Source organism: Aplysia californica, unplaced genomic scaffold (genome assembly GCF_000002075.1).
Source record: "Aplysia californica isolate F4 #8 unplaced genomic scaffold, AplCal3.0 scaffold01267, whole genome shotgun sequence".
Classification (NCBI taxonomy): Eukaryota; Metazoa; Mollusca; class Gastropoda; order Aplysiida; family Aplysiidae; genus Aplysia; species Aplysia californica.
The window spans coordinates 105,617-131,442 of record NW_004798537.1 but is presented as its reverse complement, the minus strand read 5'-3'; the positions used below and the strand labels follow the sequence as shown (position 1 = coordinate 131,442).

General features: G+C 38.8%; 1 protein-coding gene across 1 annotated transcript in view; it reads right to left on the bottom strand.

Moving 5' to 3' along the window:
- Positions 1 to 15,845: 15,845 nt before the first annotated feature.
- Positions 15,846 to 25,826, bottom strand: part of LOC101852140 (calcium/calmodulin-dependent protein kinase type 1) — a gene marked incomplete at its 5' end in the record, with an annotated part of 97,036 nt that continues 87,055 nt past the window's right edge. The window contains 4 exon segments of the mRNA XM_013090414.2: positions 15,846 to 17,695; positions 18,920 to 19,007; positions 20,340 to 20,418; positions 24,437 to 24,549. Of these exon segments, the coding sequence (XP_012945868.2) occupies positions 17,567 to 17,695; positions 18,920 to 19,007; positions 20,340 to 20,418; positions 24,437 to 24,549 (409 nt within the window).

The window sequence follows — 25,826 nt, the reverse complement described above, 5'->3', positions numbered from 1 at the left end:
GAGAGAGAGAGGGAGAGGGAGGGAGAGGAAGAGAGAGGGAGAGAGAGAGAGAGGGGGGTTGTTGACAGACAGACAGACAGATAAATAGGCACTTGAATTTGTCTGTGTTGCCCAATTCCACATAATTCGAGTACTCATCATGAGTTGAGAATACGTGAGCAATTGCCAATACTTTTTGTTTTTTTCTCCATCAAGTATTGGAATTGGAAATTAATTAGCTTTCGATGATGGAATTTTGTTTGCGTTCAGGCTTTTGGGTTTCTTTTTCTGGTTAATTCCCAGTGAGTTCCGGTTTCTCAGTCTTGAGGTGTCAACAGAGCCGTAACTATGTTGCAAAATAAGCATTTCATTTTCAAAATAAGCAATATCATGATTCCCCAGCCCGAAAAATAAGCAAAGTGAATTTGGGCGGTTGGCAAGTCTTGGACCACCCGAGTCACAGCTTTTTGTTTGTGAACAAGGCCATTATGGGGTCATATGTGTTCAGCAGATGTATTCAAAATTGATCTTGTATTTTTTGTTCTTGTTATTGTCATTCTTGCCTTTGATGCTCTTGTTTCAGATGTTGTTATTTTTGTTGCTGTTGGTTTTGCTTGAGATTTAGGATTTTTCTTGTGTTCTCATTATGTGGTGTCGGTAGTCTAGTGGTTAGACTACGGGAGTAGTCTAGTGGTTAGACTACGGGAGTAGTCTAGTGGTTAGACTACGGGAGTTGTCTAGTGGTTAGACTACGGGACTTGTAATTGTGAGGTTGCAGGTGTGGGAGTTTGAGCCTCAGGCTCAACATGTTTTGGGAAAGGCACTTTACTCAAATTTTCCTCACTTCACCCAGGTGGGAATTGGTACCCGGCCATAGACAGTGAAAGATCTTGTTAGTGTAATAATATGTTAGCACCTATAAAATGGCGGCTTGCACTGTATGCTTCCTAGGGAGTTGAGATTGTTTCAGAATGTTATCAAGTCTACTGGGGTAATAATAGAGATTGTAAAGTGTATAGAGCTTGCTATCTATTATCTTATTATAATGGAGCTAAGCCCGTTTGTGGGTTCAGTATACACTTTTTACACAGGTGCCCATAAAATCTACAAAAATATGATTCAGACAAGAATTGTCCCAAAGGGTTACGTGGCATATTTTCAAAGTTCGGAAACTACCTTTTAATTTCTCAGGTTTGATGGTTTTTCCTGTAAATCGAAGCTCTCACATATTTTCACTCTGCCATTAGCCATTTCATATTTTACAGGGGACTACTTTCGTTTCGAGTAGTGCTTCTTCGTGCGTGTGAGACAGCTGCTTCTTCTACTTCCAGAACTAGAATCTCGATATCAAACTCTGTTTGGATGTGTGTTTCACAGTGTCATTGGCTACTTCAGGCCAAACTTTATTGTATTGTACATTTGGTGTAGTCATGTCCCCAACATGTTGTGTTCGTTTAGACCCGCAAAATGTTTACTTCGTTGTATTGACGTTTAAGAAATTTTGTCGCGTATTTGGTGCGTAGTTTTTTTTAGAGCAAGACGCTAGATCTAAATCTCTCTATATCCTAGATGTATAATTTAGAGTACAGAATTCAAGACTGATTTGGAGTAGTTTGCAAAACTGAAGTGCTTTTTGTGCTTTGTGACTGAAGGATCATGGGTTTGAACCGTGGGGCCGAAATTATGTCCTTGGTATGTTGTATGACTTTTCCTCACTTCATCGAAGTGGGCATGGGTACCCGGCTGTAGGCGGGAAAGGTGTCTTTTAATTATTATTATTATAACTTGTAATGATGATGATGACAGTGAACATTCCAGTTGGATCTTCCCATTTTCGTGTATTCCCCCCCCCCCCCCCCCCCCAATTCGTTGCTTGTGTACTTACTCCTCTCTTCCATGGCTGGTCCGATAGCCATCGCTGTTGCCTATACTCATACAGTTTTGTGAGATTCTCAGTACTTTAAACAACTTGTGCAAACACACTCCTGAGATTTTGGATTTTTCCTAACTGTGTTCATCTTTATGAAATATTCAGCCTTGGTTGACTGTTCGGTTTTATGCTCTTTTGCTGTTTGTTATTTACAAATGTCTTATTACATTTACAGCTTTTATGGACCACATTTGTTTTTTTGTTTGTTTGCAGGAGAATCTTTCAGGATGCTCATTCTTGCACTGTATTAAGGCTTTCATATTGTTGATATGATTAAATAATAAGTTAAAAGTTACACTTTTTTAAATCTCTGTAGGTAAATATGGGTTACAATGGCATACATAATAAATGGTCGCTTTTAAAGACAAGCGGGCTAACCCACATTTCGGGGGTTTCCAGAAATCTTGACCTACACCAAAAGTGGGCATTGCCCTACTTATAGGAGAAGTTTGGTTTTATAGGTGTGTATATTTGTTTGGTTATAGAGAAAACTCTCCTTGTTTTAAAATGAAACTGAACAAGGGGCAAAAACTTTTCCTTCGATTTTCTCAAAACAACATTTTTAGGGATAGCCTACTTGTCCTTAAAAGCGACCAAATACACATTTGTGTCACGGCGTGGTGGAATCAGGTGCTCGTCAATTTTTAGGCATGTGGAGTTACTGATATCATCTGAAAGCTTATTCTTTTGCCTTGCTTTCAGTGAAAAAAAAATCCATCTAGCTTGAATAGAAGTTGAGATATTTGCGATTGAAGAAGGTGGTGTAGCCTGTTTTCAGTTGTTAAATTAATGAGAAAAGGTCAGCCAAAGTTTGGTTATTTCAATAGCTCAAGAGTCCTTGAAAACTGAAAATGACATATTTTGTGCCTTTAAATAAAACAAAGTTTTTCAGTAAAATTCACCTGGAAATGTGTTTTCAAATAAACATAAAAGGTGTTTAGCCAAAAAACAAAATTTTGATAAAAATTGCCAAACTGGTGGAAAAATGCCTTTTTCATCAATTTCATTATCTTGACGAGTGCTTGGTTTCACCACGATGCCTCACATTTGAGCACGCAAATGAACGTGGTTCAACGAATACCGAATACACAATAATTACACCAATGTAGACAATTTTACAAACTAGCCATTGCTGGTTGTCACTGTGCAGCGCCCTGCTTTTTGAGCTGAGGCCATCGTGTTTTGCTCAAGGTCACACCCAATTGACCACCCATCCAATCCCAGCCATGTGGGCATCCGAGGAAACGAGCAGGTAGACGACCTGGCGAAGAAAGCTTCATCCCTTCTGCTGGGATCAACGACAAACACTCTCCCACTGACTGACTTTAGAAATAAAGTTAAAAAATACACCTCCAGTCTGTGGGAGAGACACTGGGAAAAACAGAAAAACAATAAACTGTATGTTATAAAACCCAAACTGAAACAGCGAAATCCTTCGGACCTCTCCAGAAGAGACGAAGTCATTTTTACTCGATTGCGCATCGGACACACGGCCCTGACCCACAAATACCTCCTACTGGGAGATGAGAAGCTGTTCTGTGTCGGATGCGACACAGATTTTACCATTAGACACATCTTAACCGAATGTCTAGACTTTGGAGAGATCCGAAGGAAATATTATAAATGCAAGAAATTGTAAGACATTTTGATTGGCCTTTATGGCAAATTGTAAAGTGAAACAATATTGTTAAAATTTTTAAATTGTTATTTATAAGAGTTGTTTTAAATGGCAAATATATTTACAATGAATTTTAGTATTTTAGCATTTTAAAATCTAATTGTCGACCAACCGTGCAGTGAACTATTGCGAATGCTACCTACTTGTGTTTCGCGCGCTCATATGATCTTATGCAGTTGCGAGCGCCGTAAAACCCTGTACTACTAACTAACATCCAATCCCTGTGTCACTGACACCTGCCTGACATTATTTGTGAGTCTGGACTAACTTACCATTTGGCCATGGGAGCCCCCAATCATGTGTCATTATTGCTGCTTTTATTTACGACACAATCTCCATCTTTCTTTTCCTTGCTTCTCTTGTTGTGCAAACACACTCCTGAGATTTAGGATTTTTCTAACGGTGTTCATCTTTATGAAATATTCAGCCTTGGTTTCTGTTTGGTTTTAATGCTCCTTTCAAAGTTGAGTCAACCATGGTGCTCTAAAAGGTTGGAAAAAAAAAGAAAGAAAGAAAAAAATGTTATAGACCACATTTTCTTGGCCTAAAATGAACACAGTTAAATTAAACCATAATATTTTTTTTTTTGGCCTAAAAACTTTACAGTTCAGGTATTTCTTTGATGTATTCTTTAATAAACAATAGTTTTTAATTTTTAAAAATTTAAAATAAAGATCAAAGGTGTAAATATAAAATGCATCCTGTACAGGTTCCATCTAAATGTACATGTACATTTTGGTTGATGTTCACTAGGGAGGTTGGGGGTCCTGGGAAAGATGACAGAAGATGACAAGGAGGGAGGGAGAGGGTACTTTTTGGCCAAAATTTACCCGACGTCATTTGTGAACGGTCCCTAAGTATTGATGCTTTTACTTGCGCTCATTGTTTTGCTGGGTTTCTACTTTTGTTATCAATATTATTGTCATTATTGTTGCTTTTATTAATAATAATACTCTGTGTGTTTCTTTTATTTCCTTTCCTTATTGTTCTCTCCTCCAGGTTCTCCCCTTCCTGTTTTTCTTTCTTCTTCTCCCTCTCTTTCTCCTCTCTCTGCCTATTATTATTTTCTTTTCCTTTGAAGTAAGCAAAATAATGTTGTTGGTGTCGCATGCAATCCACTTTAGTCTGTTTGGGTACCCTTTACACTAGATACACAAAAAGAACCAACTAATTTTATTGTGTTGTTCCAATCAGGAATCAAGAAAAGCAAGAAAATTTTCAGCCTTGCCATGCATTGGTTATGTTGAAAGGTGCACCTTTGATAGAACTTTGGGAGGGTGTAAAAATAGAAAATTCTTAAAATGTGGATTGCTTGCGACAGCGACAATGTAATTTTTACTTGAACTTCCTTTGAGCTGTGCCTTTTACCCTTTTAAATATATATACTGAGACAAATGTTGTTTACCAAACAAGTGATCATCTGCACCCTAATTGTTGTAATTACTATTCCACAGATTACTCAGCTGATATTGGTTGTTAAAAAAGACACTGTTATTCTTCCTTTTTTATGCATAATAAGGTTATAGGCAAGTGTGGTATGCCAAGAATTTTACTTTTATGTTCTGTTTGAAAAGTTTCCCCGACATTATTATCATAATGTCAGATATTGTATAGCATTTATTTTCTTTTCAATACTGATGAATTGCTTATTGCTACCGATATATATATATATATTTTGTATTGATACATCTGCTTTAATTTCCTACACTCTATTTAGCAGCTTTGTGTTTTACAACAGGATTTACAACTAAATAAACTCAATTATAACTCTGCTACATTTCTACGACCTGTTCACTCAGATTTTGTTCAATTAAACCACCGTGGACAAAGTGGGGATATTATTTCTTCATGTCTCAAAGGTTTTCCTAGTATAATGTCCGATGGTTACGCGATTTTCTCCTCTTTCAAAACTAAGCATTTCCATGAAATTTTAAACTTTCACTAACCTCATGACTGTGCCTGTGCAAGTGAAGTGGGAAAGTGCGTCAAGAGCTTTTAGAAGTCTGTTCTGCTGCCAGTCAGCATGGGGTCAGCTTGACCACAGATGTTTCTGAATCACTCATTTATGATTTATGTTGGGGTGACCCGAGGATAGCATGATGCTTCTCTTGGGGTTACTGTAGCAGATTTGAGAATGAATAGCAAGTTGTGATAGTGATATATCATACAGGCCATCGTTTGCAAGCAGACTGGGACAGTTTGTTTGAGTAAAGAGAGGCACATTGACACAATAATAGTCATTTAGTGCTGGGAAAAAGTGAGACAGACAGAAACAACAGAACAGAGGGAAAGTTTTAAAAGTAGGAACTACCAGTGGCACCCTTCAAGTCTAACCACCCTCTGAGTGGGACAAAGAAAGACAAAAAAAGTAAAAGGAGCAACTTGTGATGTCAGAGTGTTTATGTTAAACAAGCCTGACCACAAATCTCTCTACCGACTAGCAAATCCTCCATTAAAGTTTATTGACATGTAACGGTGTGCGACCATGGAACGGCGATGGCACGGTGGCGGTTTGCGGAAATTTCAAGGACTTAAATGTCCACATTATTACGGTGTTTGTGAACGAAAGTATAGCTGTGTCTTAGTTTTGTGATAAGTCGGCGTCATACAAGGATGGATTTTGCCGAACGAATTCGATAAGTTTTTCATAAATTGTGATTGAAAAATTCATTTTGCTCACTAGTGGCGTATTGGTGATCAATGAACCTCAAACTGCTAGACTCTTGATCTACAATCAATCTCCACTTGCAACGCAGTAGCAAAACACACCAACACCACTACTAGGCCTAGTGTGCCGACACATGGGGCCTACATCTATGTGTGTGTGTGTGTGTGTTTATCGACAAATCCTCTCGACCACATAGAGGCAGGCCAAAATATTCACTTTTTTACAATCTAGCCGGCTAGATTTTAAAAAAAGATTGAATATTTAAAAAAATATCACAAACATGAGGGTGCTCATGAGCAAATAGACTAATTTTGAGGCATTGATTTTTAAGATCATTCCAAAATTTCATTTTTTTGTCGATCCATGTTTGAACCTCCGGTAGGCCACGGAGGTGCAGATGCCACAACGGTGTCTCAAAATTCGCTCATGGAAGTGGTTGCTGAAAGACTATGAAGGTTCCGCAACGGTTTCCGCGGCGATATTCTCTCTCATGAGAAAAGTTAGTGAGCAAACAGAAAGCAGCGGTTTCCAAACACAGCCGACTGACTTTTTCCGTCACCGCTCTGTCACTGCACACCGCTACTTGTGATTTGGCCGTTAGGATGGGAACGTTATTCGGTCTATTTTTCTGTGAATTTGAGTGAAAGAGCAGCACATTGGCACAAATATGGTCACTTGGTGTTGGGGGAAAAGACCTACAGATAGAGACAAGAACGGGGAAAATAAAGAAGTAAGATCTGCCTTTGGTACCCTCCAACCAATCGCAGAAGGCTGGGTGGTCATACATGCTGCTCCTTAGACTCAGTTCTAGCTTTAGAGTCTTGATCTTATGGCACTTCCAGCACTAACAGGCATATAAGTAAGGAAGATCTGAAGTATTACTCGAGAGTAACGAGAAGAAAAGAGAAGAAGGAGAAATAAGGACGATAGAAAAAATAAAACAAAAAATAACACATCATGGGTTGTGTGTTGTTTTCAGATTTTACTAGGATTACTGTCAGTAAGTACCAGAAATCAACAGGCAACACAAGGGGAAAAAAAATAACACATTTACAAATATTGTTCAGCAATTATGTTTCAACATTTAAAACCTTCGCGCCACACGAACATCTTTAAGATATAAAAAAAAAAATAAAAAACCAAAAAAAAAAACCTATGAAAAAAATATGCACATTTCCATTTCTTTCCGAAGTAATCATCATGCAACACTTTTGTGAATACCTAAAAAGATACGTTGTACACAACATTGGATATGTTAGGAATGTCAAATGTGGCAAAAAAGAAATTCACAGCGGAAAAAACAGGACATGGGGGAAAAAAACCCAACCAAAATACGCATACAGCCACATTGATACGAGAACAAAAACTTCACTGGTGGTAAAAACGGAAATCAAATAGAGACGATATCATTTAAATCATAATCATGGAGAGCATCATTTTTAGCACTGACCTTTTGAGTCTTGACCGATGTAATATTTATGCAGTCATGTTTAAAGACAAAGTTCCATTGCTGATATATGAACGGACACTTTTTATATTAGCAGATGACATGGAGTGTCTTAGCCTTTACTTGCAGAGGATCCTTGACTGTGAAATTACATTTAATTCATTTTTGGTCTCAAAACAGCATAGATCTAAAAGAAAAAATCAATTTCCAGCTTCAACTGTCACAGTGTGGTCAAACATGAGTTAATATCCGTCCTTAAATTATCAAATAATAGTAAAAACAATAATGGCTTCTAAATAGCAGTAATATTTGTTACCCAAAAGAGTGTGAAATAAAACTGAAGAATTGACATTCAGTTTCAGTGAAAGCTTTGCTTAGCATTTTCATTTCGAGATATTTCTATAGAACTGACTACGCTTTCTCTGTATTGAAGCATAATGTGATATCTGGCAGGAAACATTTTTTTAATTCTTAAATAGTTGTCTTAAAAATCTGAAACATTATACTTCAAACCTTGAAAAGGAAGATAAACTTGAATAAAAGATCAGTTTAATAAAATGACAGTGAAATACGCAGAAATCTGGCCTTACCATATGACCAAGCACACATACATGAAACATGAACAGATCACCTGCAGCGAAGGGAGCTAAAGCAGGTAAGGAACATGTGTGCCTGTGATATGTAATGTTACAACTGGAATGAAAGGACGAAAGAAGTCCGAATATATGATCACAAAAAGACCACAAGATCAAAATTAAAAAATGAACAAAAGATGGAAAAAAAAATAAAACCTCGATAATCCATTGTCATATGGTCAGATTATATATATTTACAAATCGCAGTACACGTATAGACTTCGATGGTTCACACACTCATACACACTGTAGTGAGAATGACATATATATAATGCCTGGGTTACTGTTGATTTTAATAATAAAACATTGTGAAACAACAGAAAATTAGCAAGCCTGTTAATTCCCTTTCAAAGTTACAGAATATGATACAGATTGAACTCGCAGTGGTAGACTGTTAGTAGTATAATTTATGTTTTGAACGTAACCAGCCGAATGGGGTCTCGAACCAAAATATTTAGATTCGTCAATAAATAATAAGGAAGATGTCGTGTTGTAAACATTTTTACAAAGATTATCATGATTTTTAATTGAGATTGATGATTGACTGATATACCCATTCATTTAACAAAAAACTTGTTTTGTGGAAAACCTTGGCTCTTCCATAGTTTTTTCAACAATTTTTCAAAGCACTTTGAGGTGTAGGTAGATGGTAGGACATTAATTATGGATTTTCACCCTTACTAAATAAAAATGTCATTAATTAAATTTAAATAAGTAGGAGCTTTGATTTAAGCTTTATTCCAAATAGGATCAGTGGAAAGGGCTGAAATCTCTTGAACTTTGTCTTGGAAAACAAGTAAATCTCAGACAGAAAGCCACAACACCAGACAGGTATCAAGAGTCTCTAGGTAACAGTCTCTTGTGCCTATAATTATTGGATGCCATAATTATTAGCAAAGCAGACCATACTAATTTCATTTTTTTCCCCATGCAAGTGCTTTTATGCTTTTAAAACACAATTTCAATCTTTTAGAAGGCAGGCTTCAACCATAACTATCAGGGCCAACTTGAGCTGAGAGGGATATAATATCTCAGCAAAAAAACCTGTACTCAATTAGTCAATTAGAATTCTTCCTCCTCAGGTCTCCTGCATGCCATGGTGAAGCGCATAACCACAGCACCACAGCTGCCCATCTAATTTCTGTGTACTTGTACAAGCCCTTTGTTTTTTTTAAAAGACTTTATAAGTGACTGGCTCCACACAATGTAGCCTACTGTGTATAAGTACAAGCATGCATGCAGTGCATTCACAGAAAACATATTTTTAGCTGCACACACAAGCGCATGAAAAAACGAATTTCAATTTGAGGCAGTACACTACATGGGTATAAGCAGAATTAAGAAAACTTGAACAAAAGCTGTACCCACGTGCTGATGCTGAAGATTTGAACATGAAATCTCTGCATTCTGAATTCAGTACTCTACCATTATTTCATGAACACTTCTTTCAGTATTTCATACAAACAAAACTTCAACTTAAACTGCCATTGAACTGAATGCACGGTACTCATTGCATTATAAAACTCAGAAAAAAAAATATGAAGGGGGTTTACAAAAAATCTAAATTGAAGATATGCAAGTCTTTAGTATATATATATATAGATGTATACATATATGTATAAATATAATATATATATATATTTATAATTAAAAAGACAACTCATTAAAGTGCTCTCAAGGAAAGAGGTAAACATGGCATACCATTTATAGTGCTTACTTGGTGACAATGAACAGCCGACACGTAAAAGAGAAAGACAAACACAGTAACGCAAGGGATCAAAGCATAGAGTAGGACAAATAAGAATTTACATGTTCACAAGGGACGAAAGGGTGAAGTGGGACAAAACAAAATTTTGCATGAGGCAGTCTATCGAATATATTAATGATAACTACGAAACACAGAAGAAAACTGAGCTCTTTCCCCACACGACAGGTAGTGCAACGATTAGTGAACACTACACGGAAGTGATGAATTTGTACTGATGGCTCAAAGGTAAAACAACTACACTAACTTATCGAGCATAGTCAAGCTACTCAGAGCCAATAATGTTCACAGATAATATTAAGACTGACAAAGAAATACAAGAGCTGAACTATCAACATTCAGTTTCAGGTGGGAAAAAAAAAAGATTTTTCTTTCTCTATTATTCAGCAAACCATAACCCTATAGTACACCATAATTGTACAACTTGCTCCACAGCTACATCACAGAAACAAAAACTATCAAACACATGAGGCAGAATCACAACACAACTATTTTTCACTTGAATTGCCCATCACTCAATGTTCAACCTGTCTATGAATGCGATGGAAACAATACACTTTCACATCCATCTTTTTTCTTTCGGTTACAAGATTGATTCCCTTTTCAGTCCAACACTTTTTCAACTAGAGGAAGGATGATATTATACTTCAATCAGTGACACTGAGTGAAAACACATAATTCACTGTGCAAAAATATTGTTGCAGGTGATCATAAACAGCATTTACAGCACACATCCATAGATCGATAACAATGTCAGCAAAAGCTGTGCCTGATGCAAATACCGAGCGAGGGATTTCCCCCTTGAGTGAACATGCATGAAAGGACCAATGAGAGTGTGACACAGAAGATCATTGACCGCAAGGCTGCAAGACTTGTAATGTAAGTTATGGTCTTAAACAGGGGTCTCAACAACCCAAATTACCCAGGGGTCATTGGAGGAAAAATCTGTGCAAGTCAGGGCCAGGCCGCATTAAATTATATAAAAAAAAAAAAAAAAGATTTCAAAGTATCAAAAATAAAAGTACAATCGATCTAGTCTTTTTGATCTTTATTATCAGTCGTTGAGAACATGAACGGTTCTTCACCGCTGGAAACTGTCATGAACTGGAGCTAAGGTAGGACATAAGCGATAAAAAAAAGGGAAAAATCTATGGTAAGAAGGTAAGTGTGAGAAACACCGATACACTTTATGAACACTTAAGTTTGATGTCAAGTGCAGGCTGCAAAATATCGTCCTGCAGGCCTCATTTGGCAAGTTTGGGACCCCATGTCTACAAACAAAAACTGACAACAGTCTAGAACACCAGCTCTGTTATTGTGTCACAAGCGGCTAGATCTCCTTTCTTTTGGCATTTCATGGAGCCAACAGTGCAGGTTCAGTTTAATGATGAAATGTCCTGCTTCTATAGTATAACACACATGTATTGCAGAAGCAACACAAATGTACAACAAGCTCAAACTTCAAAACACATTTCTTAAAATTCAATTTGACATTTCTTCGATTTTTGCTTTTTCAAAACTGACACTCTGAGTAGTGAGTTCTTGGGTAAAAGAGGGTGTAAAGTAAACTATACCACACTTTTATTTTTTATCAAAAACAGATGATCAAAGGATAATTGGAAATACTTTAAAATAAAACAATAATGGGAGATACCGGAGGTGGAACAAAGTGAAGGTGAGGAGGAGGGGGGAGGGGGACCGGACTGGGGACTGGGGAATATAATGATGACAATTTTTCAGAGTGGGGGTAAAAGCTGGCAAAACGTGGCTGAGATTCCAAATGCAATACACTGGGAGAATAAAACGACCCTGCTCCTGTGGACTCATAGAAATAACACATTACAAGACTGATCCAAGAAAAAAATTGATCCATGAAAATACTGAAAATGTGAGACAATAGAACTGCTGGAATTCCCAAGATGAACCAGATAACATAAACTATTCTGTGTGGCAAATACACCAGGTCAGAGCAGATTCTCTCTCTCTCTCCTCGACACGTGTACCAAGTCATCATGCAGGCTCGCAGAAAATAACCACCCAACTTCCGTTCTCTCACATCCACTCTGGCCTCATCACAGTGACAGATATAATATGTCAAAATTGTACCCCATCAAGTATTTTGATTAAATCAGTTTAAGGAAATAATTTCGACGAATGGTTAGTTCTAACCATCATGATATATATCGAGAACTCTTGAATCAGTGTGGCACTTTTATCATCACAGTACACATTTTTGTTTAACATGAAAGGATCTCTAAAATCATGAACTCCTTCGTAACTGGATTTGTAGATCCAAATCATCTTTGCAATACTTATTTCCAGATGGATAAAATGGGCATGTCTCTGTTCTTTGTGTGAAATGGAGCCAGTTCAAATCGTGTGATCTATTATCATAACTTTTTCCCAAAATTCCCTAAAGCGCAACTGTAGTTCATGTACAGCAATTGAATATGCTGCACAGCACAAAGTGACAAAGTACAGGTGCCTTTTAATGAGTTGCCAAGGATATTGTGATTTGAATAGTAATGTGACAACAGAATCGTACCTTAACCTCTGTCATTCACCGTATCATTTATAAGGCTTGTTTCAGCCACAATGTCAGTGGCTGTTCAGTTCTGAAGCAACAGGGTTTAACAACAAAAAGTCTATGCTGGCTCGGTCTGTTTATACATTACTGCATCGCACGATAAGAGGATGGGACACACTCCAATATCACGACAATCAAATAATGTTTCACAACTTCCTCCAAACCAAATTTGCACAACTAGCCCCAAGTTTACTCGATAAAAAAAGTAACACGGCATTAAAAAAGAATATGTATTCTCTTCTATCAAATACACTGTTCTTTCCTAAAAGTAAAACTCCTTCTTCTGTCTGTCAAACCAGCTCTGAACACATTTATAAGGGCGCCTATGTATGTACAAGCATGGAACAAGTGAAGGTAGCGTTACAAGAGCTGTTGAAAAGAGCAGAGCTCTGAAGGAAGACGCACAAAGTCTGAGTTGTACAAGAGAGGGTCCTGTTCCAACAAGATCAAACCGAATCAAGAAATGCTAGAACTAGACCACGATCTCAATTTTCAATCCATGAACTAGCATGAAAATACATACCGGTAACACTTGTCATTCTAAAGTCGAAAATTCCACATAAACTTATGTTACAACGAAATCAACATCGGTAAAATCATGTTGCTGACTTCCTTGATGAGGCATGTTTCTTTTTGTTTCAAAATGTGAAAGGAAAGAGCTTTGTGATCGAACATATTTATAAAATATATGCACTGATGGTCATTGCAAGTAAAAATCTAATTAAGTGAATATGGGCTAACATATTCGAAGAGGAAAAATAGCAAAAACAAGGATGTGACAATGACAATGGTGTATTAGTGTTGAACATTTGGGTAGAAATACGATTAAAACACAAACTGTCTGCAGCAATCTGTGTAATCTTATTTAATAAAGATAAAGATATCTATAATCATGATTTTAATTGAATAATCAAAACAGTGAATTTCACTTAACTCTTTAAAACCCCATCGGTCGCTGGGAACGTCCGGCGGAAAAAACCCTGTTCCCGTCGGACGCGTCTGGTACTAGTGACAACCGTTTTTAAAAATTTAGTATTTAGTGATAGTTTCTTCTTGTTTTTCTGAACTATTCCCGATCCAAGTTTTTTAGTAAAGACTAAGCCTTTGTTTCCGCAATTTAGAAGTTGGAGGCAAGCTTTGGGGGTTATAATGAGACATAGTGCACCAGGTTTAGGTGACTGTAGAAAAAACTCTCGGAAGTGGAGGAAAAAACTCAAGGTTTAAAGAGTTACAGATCAATTATGTCAGAAAAAGGTCATTCTAAAACAATTACAGAGATAACTACAACATTTGACCAATGTTTACACGGAACAAAGTCCACTAAGTCAAGTAGGCTCTAACTTTAACTGTCATGTTGAAAGTATTCTTTCAACAGATGTGGAGTACAAGTCATAAAATGCTATATAAAATTTATTAACATTTTGTTAAACAAAAGAAAGATAAACAAAGTAATAAATTGAAGAACTCAATGCCAAAATGCACATCCATTTATTACAAAACTGATAAAAATGGAAAATTTTTGTTCTCTGAAAACATAGGTCTGAACGAAACCCAATTTTGTCACTCTAATATTGAGGGATACAGTGCATTTTGAGAAGAAAAATTATTCTCAAGACAATTTTTATCAAAAGATTCTGGAGTGGACAGGGTTTTCAAGAAAAGCCAAAATCTGGCATATAGAGCATTTTGCATTGAATCTCTCAATTCTTAAAGACTAAGAAAAACCCATACCATCAAATCAAGCCAAAATATATGCTATGGTCGCTTTCAAACAGGCGAAACACATCTACGGAAACAAGCCTTCTGATAACTTAAAATATAGACCGTCCCTCCAGCTCCAACAAGTTAAAATGTTTAAAACTGATTTCTGTAAATTTCTTCAAATGAGGAACTCCCATAAGGTAGATCTATGTTTAAAGAACTTTTATATTATTCCAATTCATATCAGTTGTCTATGCACGAATTTTTAGTCAGTAAAGTAGCTATGTCGTTGCTGTCGCTGCCGCAAGCAATCCGTTAAAGTCAAGATTTTGAGAATATCAATTTTTACATCCTCCCAAAGCTTAACCAAAGATGCACCTTTCAACATCACAAAAATGCAGTTTAATTCTATAGTCAATTCTTACAATTTTCTTGCATTAAATGATTCTCATTGGGAACAACACAACTAGAACTACTTTTTTGTCTCTGACGTAAAAAGTACCCAAACAGACTTAAGTCGATTGCTTGTGGCACTGACCATATGTGGTCCTGCTTCATATATAACCCCTATAACCCCAAAGGTGAGAAACGATATGTGTCGTAACGCGGTGGAATCAGGCGCCTGTCAATTTTTGGGTATATGGAGTTATTGGTACAACCTTAAAGCTTGTTTATTTGTCTTTCTTTAAGAGAACCCCCCCCCCCCCCCTATAAATAGAAGTTCGCGGAATAGAAGTCGAGATCTTTGCGATTGAAGGAGGTGGGAGTCGCCTGGTTCCAGAGGTTGTTGTTGTTGTTGTTGTTTTCAAATCCCTTTAGCTGCGAGCATTTCGCTCTTGGCAGCGCAATGCCTCCCTCAAGTAACCACATGTCCTTGTCATCTGGTCAGCGCCAGAGTAGAGCAGGCTTTGTAAGTCTGTAAGTGTGTGTAGGAGCCTGCGTCGAAGAACTGCCAGGTTTGGGCAGTGAAGGAGAAGATGTTCAACGGTCTCCTCAGGGTAGTCACAGTGTCTGCAATGGGGTTCCCACATGGGCTTAATTCTATTTATGTGCTTGTTGGTGTGTAAGTGTCCTGTGCGCGCTCTGAAGATCAAAGTCTGATCAGCTCTACATAAGAGATTCGATGGGTCTTTGGGGTTGGGTTTGTCCATGTACCCGAAGAGAGATCTTCCTGTTTCTGCGTTGGCCCATCTGTTTAGCCACTTGTCTCTGCTTTTGGCTGGTTTCAGAGGTAACATTAGTGAGAAAATGGCTGCCAAAGTTCGGCGATTTCCAAAGCCTGAGTGTCCTTAGAAACTGCAAACTTACATTTTTTGTGCATTAAATCAACATTTTTCAGTAAAATCCACACAGAAATGTGTTTTTAAATTGACCTTAAAGGTGTTGAGTCAAAAAACGAAAATTCAATAAAAATTGCCTAACGGACAGAAAATGCCAGTTTCTCCGATTTCATTATTTTGACGAGTGCCTGATTTCACCACGATGCCTCACATATGCTTCAACCTTCAGTGGCCAGGAAAGTAGGCTATGCGACGAGTCTGTAGGTCATGGAGCTGACACGTGCGTGTAGTTTCTGGCAGAACTTTTGACCAGTCAGTGAGGGTCTCATTGACACTTTGCACAGGAGAGGGAATATAACGAAGTTTTATGCGAGCGCATTCATGAGAGTGCGAGAAAATTTGAAACAATGCAATACAACAAATAGGAACAACATCAGAGCTAAATGGAAGTATCTGTCTTGGAGAATAGTAAAGTTTAAGGGAAGCATGTGGGCAAGCAGCCCATAATGCTAGGGAGAAAATAGCAGGCCCAGAAGTAGAAAGAGGAGCGATGGCTCGGCGGGAGAACTCATCGATACGTAGAAATAGTCAGAAGATAATATCAGAGGATGAAACGTCATGAGCGAGCCCACCAATACTGTCGTGTTTGTCCTTTCACCAAAAACATTTTGGGGATACAATTCAAAACAACATCATAAGTCAATAACATTTTCCCCAAACAAAACTTGTGCTCAAATTTGTCATGAAAGAAACGAATTTGAAAGTGTACAACAAGACAATATATGAATATGAACAACAGCCAAAGAAATTTCTTCCTCAAGTACATCCCACACTATTAGGCATGTCACTCATTTACAGGTATTTTGACCTCATTCGAACATTCACTTCCATACAACAAGAAATTTCCAATAAACGTCTTAACTTGAAAAGAATGCAAATAATTTTTCATGTATAAGGAAAGTTGTAATTAGGTGTTATAGGATCCAGGGTCCGATGGATTATTATGACAAATAGAGGAGTGACCCAGTCAGTAGTTGTAATTGTCATGTTGACAACACTCGCACAATCAACACACAGAAACATCCACTGCTCACTGACAGACACAATTATACAGACCCTGCAGTTAAGTACAATGATAGTCTAATAAAATCCGCTTTAAAAAAAAAATTAAAATAAGCTTTCAATACTAAAATCTAAGTATTTTTAAGTACTTTTGACATAAAAGAACAAGCTGAAAAAAGTACTAAGAAAATAAGTCGAGATGGCTGCAGATGAACATCTGAAGATTTGTCAGAGAAGAAGTATTCCTCTGACCAATAAGGCTCAACAGTCCCAACATGCCAGGCAAGACGGAAACTCCATGCCTTCTCTCTCAGACAGAAAATTTCTTAATAGCATTACAAAAACAGGGGACACATCATAAACTGACTAGTCCTTCTTCTTCTACAAAATATAAGATAAACTACCGTTCCCTTAAGTTATTCTCTTTGGGCATGCCCATATCTTCAAAGAAAATAAAATCTTTACAGACCATCATGGTCATTGTCTAAAAAACTCTGCGATCACTCATCAGCTTTTCTTAAAGGTAACTTTCCTGAACAATACATTTCCTACAAAATAAAAATAAACCCAGATCTTCCTTTACAAGTTAGCATCCATACAACTGACCACCAGCCAGAAGTGTCCCAGATCTGAAGATGTGAATCTGAGGCATCCACACAGAGCAGGCAGAGGCTGTGAAACCTGCCCCAAGCTGCCCCTCCCAAGAAGATATATCATCTTGTTGTCTGTTTCGAGTTCCGCACGAGACACGGACAACGCAGTGAACCTTGGATCTGTGTGCTTTTTGGCCATCAGCGATGTGGAGAGTTGGAAAGACAGCCGGGCTGGACACACTCATTGACCGCTGCCATTGCCCGCGGCTGGGGTGGCGGTGGCTGTGCTGGCATGGTTGCTGCTGTTCTCCTCCTTGTTCACCACCAGCTTCTTCATCTGACGAATGACAGCCGTCGCGTTGTACGCTTGCTGAGAACGGAGACCACATGCAAGCATTAGTTAAAAGTGAAACTAACAGAACATAAGCAAAATTTTCTGTGGTTTTTGTGTAAAGGCCAAAATCATACTGACAGACGTAAATATGAAAACATTTATAAGTGGTTATCATCACTATCATCATTGCCTTTCTCCCATTGGATCAGGGTATAGCAAGGTTACCCCGCCATCAGTATACGTTTTAGTAATCAAATGTAAAGAGTAATCTGGCTTAAAAATTCGTAATGTGGCCAAGGACAGTCTTTTTCCCTGGGGTGTCAAGGACAGGCGTTGTAGGGTCAAGGATAAAAATAAAAGAAACAAAGACACGATGAAAGCAGTCTTCGCTCATCCTAGCAGGGAAAAGGGAGTGGTGTGAGTATGTGGGCCAGGGTGTGTGTGTGTGTGTGTGTGCTGGAAGGGAGGAAGTGGCTGCTGGCTGGGCTCTTGGAAAAAACAAAAGAATCAGATGGGACTTTATTAGACCATGTCAAACTAATGTTTGCCTTACTCCTGACTCTGGCACAACTAGGATATGTTTCTAATGACACACAACTAATGCACTTACAATTAATGTTTTTCTACAGACAACACAGCACTGAGCATCTACAAAGACTGTATGCACAGGGGAATCAAAAGTTAGACGGCTGCACAGGATGTACATGTAGTGACCTAGACTATCACCGTCTGACTGTTCTTCTTCTTTATGCACAAGGAGGGTGGAGATGGGTTGGGGTAGCCAAATGGCAAATACATTTTAAAAAATTGGAACTAGGGGTGATACGACCATTCTTTCATGAAATTGAAAAAAAATCGTAATGATTCAGCCAAATTCGTAATGATGGGCAAATCTGGGGGCCATGAACAAACAGTTTCCATTATTCCTTTTCCTCATTTTGTCTCTTAATATTATTCCAAGTCTTTGTGAGTAGTATATCATCCAATAAAAAAAAAAAGTATAGAAATTAAAGAGCTAGAAATGTTTGTCCAAACAGAGCTAGTGTTATTATTGGGAGGTCGTTGTTTAAAGTGAATTGGCTTGTTATTGTCTATATTTTGACAAAAAAGACTAGAAGAAAAAAAGGACTGAATAAGGAGGAGGAACAGGTCACACTTTACTCCTTATACTATAAATATAGTGCAAAGAGGAGTGTTTATCATTCGACTTCTATCTCTCAATTTCCAGAACAGAATGGGGTAACTATTTTCATTACTTACTTTCCACTTCATACGGGCAAACGTTTTGAGCATTTGGGCCTTCACAGAAGCATGAATGTTCTTGTCCAGCGCAGCATTTCCAGAAATCCTGGAACAGAAACATTGCAGTTATAATGTATACATGGTTAATGATGATGATTATAGTAATAATGATAATAATAATAAAAAAACCCAACTAATAACAATAATAACTTGTCCATCAATGTCTGATGAAGACCAATGCATCTGCAGAGTAGAGAAACAGAAGAATAACCATTAAGATGACTTGCGGCTTCTGCTTTGGTCAAAGAGACCAACTTTGACAGAGAAGAGTTTGTCCCAGTTTGAGTTAGAGCTTTTAAAAGCTTCATTTCAACTTGCGGATGTATGCAGCTTGCGGGCTTCCCTCTTAGCTTCAGCACTATTCAGCAGTGTTCATTTGTCTATGCATATATAATAATATACAGTTTAACCGCTTTTGATGTAGATGTGGACAAGAGATCTCACCATTGTCCGTGGAGTAATTACTACACTCTTCCTCCATGTGTGTGATTGAAGTGTGTTCTATTCTCCTGCAGGGAAGGTCTCTTTTATCAAGACACTACCCTAGAATTACAAAGTTCCGTCCACTCATTACCTAGTTTAGAGAAATTTGATGTAATAATTCTAGTTTCACAACAGGTTAAGTTTTTCTGAATGCAATTCTTTGAAAATCTTGATTACAACTCCGAACAATCTTACGATTTTGAAAGAGCATTTGGTTTCTGACCTCAAGGTCTAAGCAGCTTTAAAACAGCCCAAAATGTCAGGTAGAGCTTTGTAATTCTAAAATAATGTCGAAGTGTCTTCGTTTTTCTGTTCGGAATCTGTAGGTCTACCAATTCATCCCAAACAGTTATGGTCAAAGCAGCCTGCCTCCCAATTTATGTAAATAGTGTGGATGAAGGTGTACAGCATTTACAATCATCATATATACCAGATTTCAGCCATTTCTGTAGAAGCAATAGGCAAATTCAGAAAGGCAGGTACACATCTACATATATTGATGAGTAACATATTAAGAAAAAGCGTTTTCCCTGATAGGAAGCTCAGCAATTTCCTCTGATATCAGCAATATTGGGTCAAGTGAAGTAAGTCCAAGAACATTGTCTCATGTAATCTCTAAGACAGGTCCATCCTTTTAATGAAAAGGAAAAAAAAAGTTGAATTTGAACATTTTTGCCTTACAGAAAAGAGAAATCCAAGCAAGTACTCCTTTTCAGGACACTTCCTTCACTGCATAAATCAGTATCATTCGTTTCATACATACTGATGAATACACATTTTCAGCCAGAAGTAATTATAGTCACAAACAAAGGCGGATAAACACTCAATGTATGCAAAGTCCCCCCCCCCTCCAGTAAATGAGTGCCACCTCCCACACTGTAACATCAGAACTCACCAGGGATGGGCGATCGCTCCTTTACACGTGAACCTTGACATGGGCTCTTTACACATCAAGTGTCGGATAAAGTCCTTGGCTGAAAAAGAACAACAGAAACATTACAACTCAAACCTTAATATTATAGTTAAAGCAAACTGAGGAGCAGGAGGAGGAAAAGGGAGTATGAGGAGAAGGGAGGAGTATGAGGAGAAAGGAGCAGGAGGAGAAGGGATGAGGAGGAGGAAGAAGGGGGAGAAGGAGGTGGATGAAGAGGAGGAAGAGGGGGAGAAGGAGGTGGAAGAAGAGGAGGAGGAGGAGGAGGAAGAGGAGGAGAGGAGGAGGAGGAGGAAGAGGAGGAGGAGGAGAAGGAAGGGAGGGGGAGAAGGGGCAAAAGGAGAAGAGGCAGATGGAGGGGGTGGAGTTGGGTGGTGACAAAGAATAATTTTTTTTCTTCTGGATATTGGACATTATTTTTATGGGGTTTGCAAATCAGCAGGTCCAAGCGATTAAGTTTGTTAATTATTTTGATGAAGAGGGTGATAAAATTTTATTATCACCATTATCATCATTATAATTGTAGAAGAGCATAAAAAAGTGACATTTTTGGTAATGTTTTGACCAATTAAAGGTGAAGATTTGGGTAATGTTTTGACCAATTTATGATAGTTTGAAAGATGTTTATGATCTCGAATGTAAGGCTTCTCAAGGAATTTAATAAGTATAGGGATTTATGATAGTTTGAAAGATGTTTATGGTCTCGAACGTAAGGCTTCTCAAGGAATTTAATAAGTATAGGGAAAACACAATCATCATCATCATCTCCATCACCATCTTTACAATATCTCCCAATTCACGTTTTTTGCCTGTTTTGGCTGTTACGGGAGGGAGTGGAAAAATACAACGCCCACCTCCTCACTAATATTTTCGTAACACTGTAAAAATATGACTTTATTTAAATTTGAAAAAATAAAAATAAAAAACCCCACTAAGTCGATTACTTGCCTGTTGAGTTCAAAGACCCGACACAATAATTGCAAAATAATGAAAATAAAATAGTCTACATGAAAAAAAAGAGTTTTCATGTTAAAGAATTATTCGATATTTTCGGATCCACTTACAGAATTGTGCAATAGCGGGAACATTTCGCGCGGCCTCGAGATATCAAAAAAATAATATTACTCACCAAAAAAACCCAAACAAACAAAACAAAACAACAAACCCCAACCCAAAACCAAGGGAAAAAACCGACAACAACAAACAAACAAAAACAAAAAGCAAGAACAAAAACGAAAAAACAGAAAAAGTAACTTAAGCATTTGAAGGCCGGCAGCTGCGTCCTTTCATCTGCAAGCAACTTATTCCTTCAGAGAAGTTCTCAATTGATCTACACGGTTACTGTCCCTCGCTCTCTTATATTTTCTTTCTCTATTTTTGTTTGTCTGTCTGTCTATCTGTGCGTCTGTCTCTCTCTTCCCTCCTGTAACTTTGTCTGTCTATCTGTTCTCTCGTTTTAATTTGTCTGTCTGTCTGTTCCTCCCTTCTGAAAATCTTTCAACTAATCCGCCCGGTTATTCTCTCTCTCTCTCTCTCTCTCTCTCTCTCTCTCTCTCTCTCTCTCTCTTTCTCTCTCTCTCTCTCCGTATCTTTCATTCTTTCTGTCTCTCCTCTTCCCTACCTTTTGGCTGTTCTTTCCGAAAAGCTTTCAATTAAATCTACAAGATTACTTTCTCTCTCTCTCTGTGTCCCTGTCTGTCTGTCTGTGTGTCTGTCTCTCTGTCTTTCCTTCTTTCTGTCTCTCACTGACTCTCTCTCTCTCTCTCCACCTCCCTTCCTTTAACCTATTCTTTCCAAAAGCTTTCAATTAACCTATAAGATAACCCCCCCCCCCTCTCTCTCTCCCCCCTTTCCTCCCTCTCATCACTTCGTCCGAACAGTAGCCTTGGTCACTACTAAGTGGAGGCTGGGGACCGGGAGAGGGTGAGGGCGGGAATAGAAGGGGGGGGGGGGATAGGAGGAGGGGAGTGGAGGGAGTTGTGAACAACCTTGTCGATGTCGAAACGCTCGATTTGAGTGCTAAGACGTAATTCTACACCGAAATCCCTGGACAGTCGTTTGTCGATTTCAAAGTCGAAAAGCACCCCCATCAGGGCTTTCAATGTCGACATGTTGAATCGTGTATTCACAAAAAAAAAGACGAGTCGATTCTGAAATATTCTGATGTGAGTGGGCAACACTATTAAATAATAAATAGAGGAAGAGGCCGCCCGGTGTCATTGGAGACCTCAGCGAGAAAATAAAACAACTTCCTATCTTTTTACTTCTTCATCGTGCACGCACTTCTAAGAAAGAGTGACTATTCACACGAGAGAGAGAGAGAGAGAGAGAGAGAGAGAGAGAGAGAGAGAGAGAGAGAGAGAGAGAGAGAAACCGTGACATTTCCCCAGTATAATACTATCCTTTTCCCTTTCAACTGAATTGTGTTTTACCAATGGAGAATATCAGAAAAAGCAATACAGAACAATGAAAAAAAATATCCAGACAAAAAAACAACAACGAAGAAAGTACCCGGAAATGAATTCTCCGATGTACAGCTTAAAAAAAAAAAAATTAAAGCCGAGAGGTTGCGAAATTGTACAGTTCCTGTTACTTTTGCTGAAGCTGGCCTACATAAAAGCGCCCCAGTAAATGCATTGTACGTCATATCAAAGGCAGAAAGGCAGATCACAATAAGTCCCTCATCAGGAAAAAAAGGACAGCGAGAGGGGAAAAAATAAAATGGTATAGGTTTATTAATGCCCCTCGCAAACACTGTAGGGTTATTTAAGAGGTAGGACCCCCGTTAGCACACATCTCTGGTATGTCCAAACCAACTGGGAACATTCGTGAAAATTATTCTACCCTTGAATAACAGAGTACTATCTGCTCAGTACCCAGTTCTGAGAAATTTGAGGTTAAAAATTTGAAGTTTCGCTATGTGTCAAAGTTATAAGAATGCAATTCTTTGAATATCTCGATAAGGATTCAGAATAATTATTACGATTTTTACGGTCTTAGTAACTCAAAACTGCTAAAAATGTCAGATGGAACTTTTAATTCTGAGGTAGCGAATAGCCTTTCCCCAGGAAACAACGTGGCACCGAGCTGGGCTTTAAATCAACGAACCCGCAGTCTCACGATTTTATTATCCCAGTAGCCTGATCAAAACTGAATAAAAAGAATACTGGAGACAGCAAGTAAAGAATGAAGAAGTACTAAAAAATAATAGGTAGAGAAAAGTCAACACTCCTCGAAAATGTAATGAAACTGAAACTGAACGGTCGGCATTTCAAATGCCATTGATTTACATGAAAAACATATTCTGGAAGCAAAGGAAGAAGGCCAGACAAGAATGGGGAACCTATGAGTCGATGGGAACAGGCCATAGAAACCTGGCTTGGAACCAAAACGGCTCAGGCAAGCAGCGTAGCAAGTGACAGGGTATTTTATTGCAGGAAGGTCCGAGAAGCAACATCGAACTACTGATAAAAAGTTAAGAAGAAGAAGAAGGTAGAGCGAAAGCGATACAGACCAATCTCGGACTCAAAACTCCCACTCTGCAGCAAACACTTGACCATCAATGATTTATTTATAGAGACAACAGCCATCAGCACCAAACACTTGACCATCAATGATTTATTCATAGAGGCACCAGCCATCAACAGCAAACACTTGACCATCAATGATTTATTTATAGAGGCACCAGCAGCCATCAACAGCAAATACTAAGCGCTTTGCAATCTATATTATTACCCCAGCAGACCTAAGCGAGGTAAGGGTAGGGGTAGGTGAAAGGGGTAGGGGTAGGAGAAAGAGGTGTGGGGTAAGGGGTAGGGATAGATATAGAGGTACGGGTAGGGTAGGCCTAGTATACGTAACAGTAATCGTTGAGGCCAAAAGTGGAATAACCCGAACTCCCAACTATAAAACGTTATTGTGGCAAACGTAAGTGCCGAAGATTACAGGTGTTACAAGAGAGTAACAAACATAAAAAATAAGGAGGAGAGATAAAGACGATAGTTGTTTGATAGGAAAGAAGAAGCAAATCACACCAGAGTACCCGTCAACCACCCACTTACCCGAGTCTGAGATCTCGTCCCAGAAGGGTGAGTCGAACTCGTACTGAGCCTTGAGGATCTGCTTGAACAGCTCGGCGTCGTTCTCGTCATAGAACGGGGGGTAGCCGCACAATCTGGGGAGAGCAATTTGGGGGGGGGGGGGGTTAAATCCAGAGCCTTCGTTTGTTCGTTTGTTCTGATAAGTGTTTTACGGCGCTTGCAAGTGCATAAAGTCATATAAGCGCGGGAGACATTAAACATTTCCATAGGAAATTTTGAATCTTGCCCGGGTGGCCGCCGAAGCCAGCTCTTATTGATTTTGAACCATCAAGGGATCGTTAACGTGCGCAACTTGCATGCGGGACCTCAGAGAATTTTCTTCCTTATCCGAGAAGGCTTGGTGTTAGATCTTACCTACCATAAGATAAGGGGCGTGGCTGAAAGACAGCAGTAAGAAAGAGCCATGGAGTAGCAGCAGAAAGGCTGCAGAAAGGGCAAGGAGCCCAGAAGAGGGGGTAAAGGGGAGGGAGCAGAAAGTGGAGACGAAAGCAGACTACAGAACACGGTTAGAGAGCAGGAGCGAGGTGAAAGGATAACATTTTCCGTCTTTGTCAAGTTTCGAACCCGGGACCTATTGATGAGAGGCGAACACTGTAACATCTAGACCACGAGAGCCCCATCCAGTAACTCTCTTTGCCGGCCTGGATGATACATTTTTCTACTGCAGCCCGAGTTCACCCTAACGACTGGCAGGCTTGAAGTAGCTCTGCTCTCTAAATGAACTAAAATGTGTCGATCGGGACGTAAAAAAACGTACAACTACACTTTGTCAGATTGGCAACACTTTGATACATCCCCATTTATACATTTCCACCCCCTCGCTTTGGACTAATTTAAGGAAGGGCATGGTATTTATAAAACATGGGTTTGGGTTCCCTGTCATTATGCATGAGGCGGGACCATCAATTGTAAAACTCATATTCGACGGGACATATGGGCGGAATGCTTTGCGAACTCCTCAATCAACTCAGAATATAAGAGCATCCCACTGGGGATTCGAACCAAGGTCATATGCACAGCAGTCTAGCGTGACAGCAAGTGAGCTAATCCAGGGCATGCAAAATGTTAGCCCTGTGTGAGTGATCTGTGTGATGCACCATATTGTCTTTGTTTAATGATAACAGCCTCGTGGCTAGGCTGAGATGGGCTGGCCATGAGGCAAGGGTGCCAGATGCCCGTCTCCCGAAAGATGTTTTCTAAAGAGGGCGCTGTGAAGAGGTGGCAGAAAAATGAGGCTGGCAGAAACTACACTACGTTTTACGTTTTAGTAAGAGTTTTGTTTTGTTTTTGTAAAGTGTTTTACGGCGCTGGCAACTGCATAAGGTCATATGAGCGCGCGGGACACACCTAA